The sequence below is a fragment of the Sebastes fasciatus genome, chromosome 18, assembly GCF_043250625.1.
Source record: "Sebastes fasciatus isolate fSebFas1 chromosome 18, fSebFas1.pri, whole genome shotgun sequence".
Lineage (NCBI taxonomy): Eukaryota > Metazoa > Chordata > Actinopteri > Perciformes > Sebastidae > Sebastes > Sebastes fasciatus.
The window spans coordinates 24,586,764-24,598,030 of record NC_133812.1 but is presented as its reverse complement, the minus strand read 5'-3'; the positions used below and the strand labels follow the sequence as shown (position 1 = coordinate 24,598,030).

Sequence of the window (11,267 nt, the reverse complement as noted above, 5' to 3'; positions counted from 1 at the left end):
GGCCATCTGTTCAGCCTCGAGTGAAAAGTATTGGATCTCTTCTAGGTCAGGCTTGCACAATAATGAGGTAGGATTGGGGTAGAACTCTTTAAATTTGGGGCTGTCCACTGGACCATGGATCATCTGGCAGCTGCAACAATTAGAGGACACATCCATGCAGACAGAACTCCATCAGGATGGAGGTGACAAGCAGCACAGCCTGCAGAGCAAAGCAGCCATCGCCAAAATCTTGGGCCCCCTCTGGAGCTCTCAGCGATCAGGTCTGGCTTGAGGAGCTGATTGGCCCCTTATATAACCAGTCCACCCCTAGCCAGCAATCCTGCCCCAGTGCTCCCAGCAGCAGCAGCGAGGGCACCGGCAGCCTGTACAGCTGGAGCTCTGGGGTGACCTGCCTCCTGCACAGCACTATCAAGAAGCAAAGCCAGGAAGCGTTTCAAACCCGACTGAAAGAGGAGAGAAGATGGGGGAAGTTTGCAGGATGTCCTTCCAGAGGGCTTCAACCACAGGCGGAGCAGGGCAGAGGCAGCAGCAAACTCCACGCATGGCCAGAGAGGGGTGGGCTGTGTCAGGGGAGGGGCTCTGCACAGATCCACGCCAGCGCCAAAAGAGTAAAACTACAGTGTCTGCTGGAGGAGGAGACCGAAGCCAAAGTGAAGTTTTCGCAGTTCCTGGATGAGGTGGCATCCAACGTGCTTGACCCAAACGGCCTGCAGGCGTTTGGGAAACCAGCCTCTCCCTCCAGCTTCACCACCACAACTCCACCACCTGAAGACGAGGTTCAAGCGGCGACACAGTGGAGCCCCAGGGTGCCCTGCTCGATGGCCCAACAGCAGGGCTTTTTACTCGAGCAGACCCAAGAAGAGCCCCTTGACCCGGCACAGAAAGCCTATCTGGAGACGGACATCGACACCGTGAGGAGGGATGACGAGCCACAAGAGCTGGAGATAAAAGTAGAGACGCCGCCACAGCTGGAGATAGTCGAGGAAACCGCGGTGATCCCACCTCCTCCACAGTTTAGTGAAGGGTTTGAAATGACGAGTCCCTTTCCGGAGTTTTATCGTGACTTCCCCGGATACCCCTACAGATCTGCCTCTCTGCCCCGGGGCATCAACATGGTGAGTGATGAAAGTCATCCCAGTCTTTAATCAAAGCCAGGCCTCGAAAAACATATGTTATGATTGGAGCGGAAATTGTTTCTCACAGAGTTTGAAGTGGTGCCTGAATAAATCAAGTCTTTGGATGATTAGTTGTTCTTGATTTTTCTAGGGCTTTTCTGCTCTATTATTCAGAGCGTAAAGAGGTACAGGAAGAAACCGGCAAGTCATGAAGTTACTAGTTCTTTGTCTAATGCAGTCTGTGAGGGGTTTTGTTTTAATCTACAGCACACAGGAAATAATCCATACAGCCATAACATGAATGAAATTAAAAAGTATTAAGGGGAGATATGTTTATAGAAAGAAAACTTAAAGTCTTTATTGTCTCTGGAGGGAAATTTGTTTTCACAATCTGTTCATGTTCATGTCTCGCAAGAAAAACATACACAAAACAAATAAGGTAGACATATGGTCTCACAGTCAAAGAAAAGAAAACAGATTTAAGATTTAAAGCCACTTTAATCAAACATCACTGTTTTGGTTCACTCAGCTGGCAGCTGTTTTAGTGAAAAAGCTCTAAAAACGCCACTGTACTCTGCCTGCTCAGCATCAAACATGGAGCATCTTCACTAAAACAGAGCTAGAGTAAATATTAGACTTGAATTTGTCAGGTGGCTGGAAAAACAACTCCAAAATGAATGCTAACGTTGCTTCATATCTGCTGGATGTGTAAATACCAGTGGGCAACCACCGGTTTCTAATAGCCAACAGGGGGCGACTCCTCTGGTTGCAAAAAGAAGTCTGATTGTATAGAAGTCTATGAGAAAATGAGCCTACTTCTCTCTTGATTTATTACCTCATACATTGTAAACATGAGTTTATGGTCTCAATCACTAGCATCAAGTCTTCTTCAATACGGCATGATGTTCATTTAGTAGATTATGGTCCCATTTAGAGTCAAATAGACCATAAAGCAGGGGATGCTTTAGGGCGTTGTCCGTGTTTTCGCCTTACAACTTTAACCCTTTCACAGTGTGTTTTCAGTTCATGAAAGTTATTTGTCACATTTTGGTTGCCTAAAAATGTTATTCAGATTAAAATTAATTATTCAGTTTTCAGTTGTACTTAGCTCCACCCTCTGGTGTCACTTCTGGTTGAACAAGATAGTGACGGCAAAAAAACTAAGATGGCAACGGCCAAAATGCCAAACTCGAGGCTTCAAAATGTCAGTCCAAAGACCAATGGGTGACGTCACGGTGACTACGTCCACTTCTTATATACATATTGTTAATATATAGGCAACTGTTTGCTAACAGGTTCGTCATATGAACTTGATATTGAACACCTTCCACTGCCCCTTATTGGCCCCGCAAAAAATCAGCAGCTTTAAAGAAAAGTCTCAACATTGTAAGAATTAACACTCATTACACTTCTCATTTTTTTGTTTTTATGTAAAAAACTAATTTAAACATGGTGTGTAAGTTAGTCCGCTGAATCACACAGACATGCTGCCACTCTGACAGCTGATTAGTGCTGTCTTTGAACAAAGAAATTCTTAGTCGACTAACACTCGTAGGATTTTGTCGACTAATCGATTAGTTAATTTAATTTAGTTTCTCACAAAGAATCACACAAAAGCACCACTTTAAATCTTGTGTTTACCAGAGATGTGCTCATAAGTTTCTTGGAAATAAGTCATTCAGGATGAAAAAGCATAAAAAAAGACTAAAGAAATCTTAGTCGACTAAGATCAAAACAACCAATTAGTCCACTAATCAACTAAGCCCTACAGCTGATCCACAAGTTATGACGACGATGATGACGACAACGACGACGACGATGATGCGTCTATAAGGTAGCTTCATGCTGACCAGTGAACAGGCTTTTACGGGTGCATGCTCATTAGCATTCTACCCGTCAGCGGCTCCTCATCTGAACAATGCAGTCATTTACTGACTCAGCCCACTCACCAGCATTTATTGTGTGACATCCATCATTTACTCGGCTTGAGGCGTAACCTCGCTAAAACGGCTGTGGATGCAAAGAACCTGTTTCAACAACTGTGTTTCCTTCAGGAATAGCAACCGGTGGTTTCCCCACACTTACAGTGTGCGTGTCACAGGAAGGCGGGCCTGGAGGCGCAATTAGCAATTACTGCATCAAAAGTGAGTGTATTTACAGCCTTCATCTCAGTGGTAGAGGATAATTCATCCGGCTATCCTCCTCTTATTTCAAAATGTATTACTAAAAAGCATAAAAATCGCATTATTTATATCACTATGTTTTGTCTTCTCTGGACAATCTCTAAACAAGCGATTGCACTGCTCACAAAGACTTTTTAATTTGCAGTCTGTCAGTGTTTCTCTCCGCACCCAAAACATACTTGACAGATCTTCGAAAGTAGCACCGCTGCCATTTAATAATAAAGGAGAAGATCACGTTGCCTTAATTTATTGTCTGATTAAAATTCAGCCTTTGCCGTCACCTTAGCAACTGCTTGAAAAAAAAGGTGGGTGGTGTGGGGGCTGAGAGAGGCAGGCATGTGAGCCTGTTGGTGTTCATCTCGGTGTAGTGTGCGTGTGTGTGTGTGTGTGTGTGTGTGTGTGTGTGTGTGTCTGTGTGTGTCGCTGCAAAGTTTCATCTCCTCACACGAGTCCTTGTGCGAGCGCGGTAACGAAACATTCTTCACAGGCACACGACCTTCAGCTGTGCACTCGCTGAAGATGCAAAATCCGATAAAAGCGTGTTTTTGTGGGTGGGTTATGTTTCCCACTCATCCTGGAGATCAAATAATGTCTTTGCTGCCTTCATTAATAGCACTATTAGGGTTGTAACGATTTTTACAACGATGCGATGCGTATCACTTTCCATGGTTCCGATTCGATTCAAGGACGATATTTGGCTCATCTAGAAAGATACGATACGATTCGATGACACTAACTCTTTTTTGTGTGACTGAAAGTGTGACTGTGAAATAACTAGCTGGGTACTGGACAGTGCAGGTCACGATTCCAAGTCAAGTTTTTCTTGTAAGGGTATCAGGGATAAATTAATTATGGATATAAACAAGTAAACAACGATTAATGGCAAATACATACACCTTTTATTTGAAAATAATAAAAAGTGCAACTTCAGGACCCGCTGCTTCAGTTCTCAAAATACAAGGCGGTGCAATATTTAACCAAAAATATAGTAAATCAACTTCTATTCAAGTTAAATGAACAGTGGTTTAACCTGCTGCTTCTGTTCTCATTTTCAAAACAAAAGGTAGAGCAATGACATTTAACAAAAAATGAAGTGCATGGCGCCTCAGTGGGTGCGTGGAAAGATTGGTTGTGTTGGCGTTGTATTTCATCTGGCCTTTTCATATTCTGCAAACAGCGAGTGATTTTATCAAGGACCCCTAAAATGTTTCCACACGCTGGACCTCAAACGGGGCTTGAAAATCTCTCGCTCGCCTGTCTCTTCCTCGCCATCAGCCATGCTTTGTTTTGTTATCGTCTTTCTGAGATTGCCGCTGCTGGCACACGTCGATGACGTCATACACAGGGAGAGTGAACAGGAGTAACGTTTAACATTTCTTTACTATTAAAAGTGCTAAAAAATACATCCATGTAACGTTCGTTGTGCTTAAAGACAAGGTGCAACTTCTTAGTATTGATACAATAGATTATTTACCTTGCAAATTGATTTTAGATCGATATACGTACCCCGTGAAGGACAACTTGATGAGTACATATCGATGGATCGTAGGAATCTAAGCCGATACGTCGATGTAGTAGATGAATCGTTACGCCCCCAGACACTAGTGGACGTGCGTGAATCCCTCCCCCTACTAATTTCCAGTAGGGCTGGGAGACATGGAGAAAATCAAATATCACAATATTTGTTACCAAATACCGCGATATCAATATTGTGACAATAGGGAAATAATAGACCAGCTAAAACAATCTGATAAGTTCAGAGAATGACATCACTTTACTGTAACGCAGCCTTTAAAACCAGGAAAAGACAACACTTATGTAATATTACGATATCCAAAATCGAAGACGATATCTAGTCTCATATCACGATATCGACATAATATCGATATATTGCCCCAGCCCTAGTTTCCAGCAAATCATGAAACATGATAACACGGCAGCATGGGTGCCACACTCCATCAGGCCTGCACCCTAAATCTGAATGAAGATGAGAATACTGGTAGGAATGATGCATAATTCATCGCCTTCAGAAAAAGGGCCAGCAGCAGGCTTGTATAAAACGTATTCTCCCTAACAGCCTGGGACTTGAGATGTAAGATTCAACAGATTGGACCACCTGTTCCCCCTCACCTTCCTCCCCTTGCTTTCTCCATCTCTTCCCACACCCCCTCCTCTTCTTTCTCTTTCTCCGATTCAGCACCTAGACTAGATATTGAGTTGCTGCCAGTATCCCTCGTGGGGGGGGGGGCTTGCCATGTATCTGCAGTCTGGCTGCAATGGAGGTTTCCGCTCTCCCTCCGCACTCCCTCCCCTTCCTTCCTCTATCTCACTCTCACACTCTTGCTATGATATGATTGTTCTCACCTCAAGTAAGCGCAGATGTAGACAGCCTGATGAGGGCTTTCTCACGAGCAGCGATGGAGAGGAGCGAATGAGGGAGCGGGGAGAAGAAACATCAACAAAAACAAGAGGGGGAAACAGAGAGCGTGCCTGCTGATGAATATGTATGTTGTGTTTCTGTTTGTGCTGCGGCGATGCTCTACTTGGCAGCTCCCGGGACAGTTTTATGGGTCCCCTCCACTAACACGCTGTCATTTCCTTTTAGGTGCCGGACGAAGAGATGAACGACATAGACGCTATCAGGTAAACTCTCTCTCTCTCTGCACACATCTTTCAGCGCTCCATCATGACGCCCCCGCGTTCTCCCTGTCTTCTTCCTTTAAGCTCCTTCCCTCCCACTCTTCCTCTCTGTCTTTCCACTCTTGCACTCCCTCTGTCTTCCCTCCTGGCTCAGCTGCTGCTGCTGCTGTTGGTGGTGGTGGTGGCGGCGGCGGCGGCAGTGGTGGTGGGGTGGTGGTGTTGTGCATGTGGTGGGGTTTCTCTGAGCTTTAAGGGAGAGAGCTGGGTAAGCCAATCCAGATAGCACATAGAGGGGGGGGTTTCTCCATTTCCCCGGCGAGGCTCTGAGGCGGGCAGGATTTTTGGATCTCTCTCGGTCTCCAGGATGAAGCTCTGCCTGAGCGGAAGGTACTGCTTCGCCGTTTGCATCTTTTGATTTGGATTACAAGGCTGTGAATGTGCGTGAATATGTGCTCATCTGTATGTGATGTGGCTGCACTCGCTGTGTCAGTTCGTGCTCTCTGTGCATTGATGCAGTGCTGTTAGGAATGATCTGCTTTTCTGATAGTTTGAAAGATAAAAGGGTGTTGTTTGTGCAGAACAAGGCTGGTGGTTGTATGCAGGAAAATTCACTGCAGCGTATGTGGCGTTACTGTAAAAGCTTTTTCTCTAAGGAATCAATCAGGAGGGTTGTTTTAATTAGTCTTGAATGTGTTAAGATAGTAAAAACGACTCTTATACATCTGCATGATTTCAGACAGTCACCTGTCGGAATGCACCTATAGCGCTGATTAATTACTCTGCATGGCAGCGCTGCTTCACTACGAACAACTCTAATCAGTGATATGTATGTATTTAAATACACCTGACGGTCTCAAATTGTCACACAAAGCTTAGGTGATAACTGAGCTGATGCCTGCATAAATGGATTTTAATGAGCTCGTTATGAAATTACAAGTGCTCTCCCACTTTTCTGATTAAAGTTGCATTACACGGGAATTAAAGCAGCAAAGCAAACATGACGACACGCAGGAAAGGCTTCTTTTGCAGTTTCTCTCTCTCTCTCTCCTTTTCACCTCACTGTCCTACAGTAGACGCGCTGTAATTGATACTATTACTAATGAACCATTATTAATCCGGCACAGATGGAAATAGATCTCAAGCTTTTCCCTTTTGTGTTCGATTACCGATGGTGTTATTACGATTTCAGGCAGATTACAGTTTGAAAGGCATTTAAGCAGCCGACGATGGGGGTAATTAATCTGACGGGGTGTTTCTCCAATATCAGGCATCAATTGTCCTCACCTCTGTGTCACAGCTTTAATTGAATTATAGCAGCTCTGCCGAGATAAGAGGGGGTAGTCTTGTGCCTTTTTCCTCCTCGCTCTGCGCTGAATAGGAAACAAGGTCACCTGTGGCCTCTGAAGACGCTGTGGCGAGGTTAAACAGGAAGCTGGATCTACCTGAGAGTCTGACCCTGCATCTACATCCCACCCACCCGCACCTCCACCCCCACATCTCATCTCCAAGACGCCTTCCAGTCGAAGTGATGAAATGTCCTGAAATCTCTTCCCCTCTCTTGCTCTCTCTCTCTCTCTCCCTCTCTTTCTTTCTCTCTTTCGCAATCTCTGTCCCTCCCTTGGCCGGGGCTCCTGCGTCGGGGCCCTGTGGCGGAGATAGAGATGTACATTTGACATGGAGGCACAGCACAGCGGGGCGCTCCAGCGCAGAGGAGTCTTCGGTTGGATAAACAGATTTAAAGTTTTTTAAGAGTTTTTCAAAAGTGTTGCCGGAATATTTAAGCAAATGTCAAAAACCAATCTTCTGCTGAAGTGTTTTATTTTAGAAATGCGATTGACACCACTTGGTAAAAAAGAAAAAAAAGAAAAAAGTGACAGCTCCTCTGCCTGGGTGACTGACAGCCCAAAATTGAATGCTGCTTTCCGAAAGAGTGATGAGGCAATTACATCCTTGAGTGGCAAGGAAACAAAAGTTGAGGGATTTAAGGTCTTCAATGACGAGGTTCAGGTAAAGTGAATATAAATTTAGAATAAGCCAGTTCATCATTTAAACTACCATCAGAGAGGAAAGGCAAATAAAAGTGTCAGCAACATATAAGACAAAGCTCAGTATCAAACAGTGCTTTACACTTTTGCAATTTGCAGTTACAAAACGAATGAAATGGATGACATTTTTTAATCCTTTTGACAAAACGTCACATTAAGATCAATCAAGTAGCTGTTCTGAAGCTTTTGATCACACCGCTTTCATTTCGAAATCTCCTATAGGTGATCAGTTGGGTTGAGATCTGTTGTTGAGGAGGTTAAAGCACATGATTTACATCATTTTCATCTGTATTTATTGTTTCTCCACTGACTTATTCAAGTTTTTCCGTTTATAGAAATTGTTTGGCATTTTTTGGAATCATGCTTATTCACTTCCTTGCTGAGAGTTAGATGAGACGATCAGTACCACTCACTCTCACGTCTGTCCATTGATTGTGAAGCTACAGCCAGACGAAGGTTTGCTTAGACTGGAAATGGTGAAACAACTAGCCTGGCTCTGTCCAAAGGCAATGAAATCTGCCTACCAGCACCTCTAAACCTCCCTAATGTAAATGTAACATCTGGTTTGTTTAATCCGTATAAAAAACAAAATGTAAAAACAAAGTGTTGCGGCGACTTTCAATGATTTTCAAACGTAGTTTGGAGTCCTCTTCGGGGATTCCTCCCGGTGATAGATCTTGTAGTGTGTGACCCCTCTGTTGCCGGTCAGTCATGTAGTGTGAAAACCACGACGACTTAAAGACTCCTGATTACAAGACAGCGTTGTGTAGTGTGAACAGTACTGCAAAGTCTGCTGAACTACGTAAACCAATTAATACCAAATATATCAAACACTTTATCCACTGACATCCCAGATGAATTAGGCATCTATTGAATCACTTTTATCATGGATGAAGTGATGATAGAGAAGAGCAATAGCAGACATGTCTATGTGTGAAAGTGGTGTGGGAGAGCGGCTGGTCTGAAGAGGCTAGAGGTTAGTTTGGATCTGCTTAAGTGGACGGTGTTGGTCTAACAGACTAATGCTCTCCTCTCTCCTATGTGGTCTGAACAGTCAGCCTCTCTCTCCCACTCTGTGTCTGGGTCTCTCTCTGTGGTGGAGCTCTGACAGCTCCTCTGGGGTTATTAAGTGTATCTTATCATCTCCACCCCATTATTCCTCCTCCCCTTTGCCCTCCTCAGCACCAGCGGTCAGATCGTACAGGTCGGATTTATTCCATAGTGACGGTGAAGCAGTCGGCGTGTTAATGGCTTCACTGGATATTACAGCTGCCATAGCTCAAGTCTTTTGACATGAATTGTACATTTACATAGTAATCTACAGTATCAGCTCCTTCCTGGAATAAGAGCACATGAAATTAATGAAATTTAAAGTGAGACTATTGCTGGACAGCAGCCACTCTGACTACAAGTGACAGTGATGGACTAATGCGAAAATGCTAAACTAATGAAAGTAGTAAAAGTGAAGAAGAGTCATCAAGTCATGCTGCGTTTTGTTGCTTATGAATTCAACTTCCATATTCTTGTTTGTATCTGTCAACAGCTGCAGGGATGGAAGGGACTCTAAGCCACAGTTTGCCTACTTTTTGTGTGGAATTGAGTTAGTTTCATACCTGTCCGTTAAATATAAAGCTACTACCAATAGACGCTTAATTCAGCATAAAACTCGGAAACAAGGGGAAGCAAGCGAGCCTGGCTCTGTAAGCACCTCTAAAGTTCACTGATTAGTACATTAGCATATATTTCATTTGTTTAATCCAGACAAAAACTGCTTACAGAAATGTGTCTTCGAATTTACATAAAACAATAAAATATGAAATGAAAGTAGTTTTATAAAAGAATTGTCTCTTTATTAGAGGAGAAGTTTGACATTTTCAGAAATATGATTTCTTGCAGAGAGATAGATCGTGTCTGCATGCTAAATATGAAGCTATCATGCATACACATAGCTACTCTCGTATTTTGCCGCTTGGGCAGCAGCCTTTTGTGTAGGAGGTTCACGTGTGGTTAACATTGTAACACATGGTAAAAGTCGTGGTTAGCTTTAAGGCCCTGACAAACCAAGCTGACGGCCGACCGTCGGACACTTTGGGGCCGTCGGTGAGCGTCTGTCGGCCTAGTTTTTGTCCCGTATCGTCGACTGTAGTCTGTCCAAGTTTTTTTCGGCCGATTCAGCATGTTCAATCTGTGGCGGAGCTTGTCGGTGAGAGAAATGACTCTGATTGGCTGTTAAGCTTAAACAAATCAGTGTACAAGAAGAGAAACAGACATGAGGAAAACGAGCCAGCGAGTAAAGTCAAGAGGAGACGCACAGAAGGCTCTTCTCAGTTTCCATCTTCATCTCATCTGATCATTGAAATACACGGATATTTTCACAGCGACATCTGGAATGAAGCTAAGTGGTGAGTGAGAGTGGTGTGAAAATGGTCGGCAAACGCTGTTTTGTTTCACGTACGTATCATAACAACAGCTTGTATATCCGCTGTCCTCGATCTTCCGGTTTCCCTTTTTGAATGATGAATACAGGCTACCGCTACCTGCTGGTGTGGAGAGTTATTTCCTCTCGCGCGGCGCAGAACGTACGTTGTAGTTGGCCGTCGACTGTAATCTTTGCGGTGTGTTTGAGTGCCATTTTTTGGTGACGTAAGGCGACTCAACGGTCGGCCTTTTTCCCCGCATGTTCTTTGATGTTGGGTTAGAGTGTCTGGGCCTTAAGGCAACAAAACTACTCGGTTAGGGTTAGAAAGAACATCATGGTTTGGGTTAAAATAAGTTACGTAACATGTGACATAACATCGTTGGTAAAAATAACTCAACTTTTGGTTTCACACGTGACATGAACGCCGATCCCCTCGGTGAAAGTCCTGTGTTTGTTTGACCCTCCCTTAGCGGACTTTCTCCGTCGTCCGTTGCTCTGAGCATTTAATAATGACATGGATGGGTTTACGTTGGAGTTAGTTGAAAACCCGGTGAGTCTCATACAGACGCTAAATGGTACCTTGTGCGTCGGTATCAAGACGCCGAGGGTTACTGCCCAAGCTTCGGTATTTGACGCCTTGGGAGTGAGGCCAGGCTGACATAGCATACACATAACCCCCGTAAAAACCACAACTTGCCGTTTTTACACTTCAGTTTTTGTACAGGTTAAACAATCAAGATATAACGTGTTAATTAGTGATATTTGGAGGTGCTAGTAAGGGGGATTTCATTACCTTTAGACAGAGACAGACTAGCTGCTGGCTGTAGCCCATACTAACCAGACAGATATGAGAGTGGTAACCATG

General features: G+C 44.1%; 1 protein-coding gene across 6 annotated transcripts in view; it reads left to right on the top strand.

Moving 5' to 3' along the window:
* Positions 1–3,124: 3,124 nt before the first annotated feature.
* LOC141755903 (brain-enriched guanylate kinase-associated protein) overlaps positions 3,125–11,267 on the top strand; it is a 34,358-nt gene continuing 26,215 nt past the window's right edge. For 2 of the 6 annotated variants that reach the window (XM_074615216.1, XM_074615217.1), the window contains exon 1: positions 5,569–5,941. Coding sequence is in view for 3 of the 6 variants with exons in the window: in XM_074615221.1 (XP_074471322.1) it covers positions 5,919–5,941 (23 nt within the window). In the remaining 3 variants the exon portion in view is untranslated. Of the gene's footprint in view, positions 3,260–5,564; positions 5,942–6,079; positions 6,326–11,267 lie in introns of those variants that run through there. The other 4 variants (XM_074615221.1, XM_074615220.1, XM_074615219.1 and 1 more) reach the window with 4 other exon arrangements.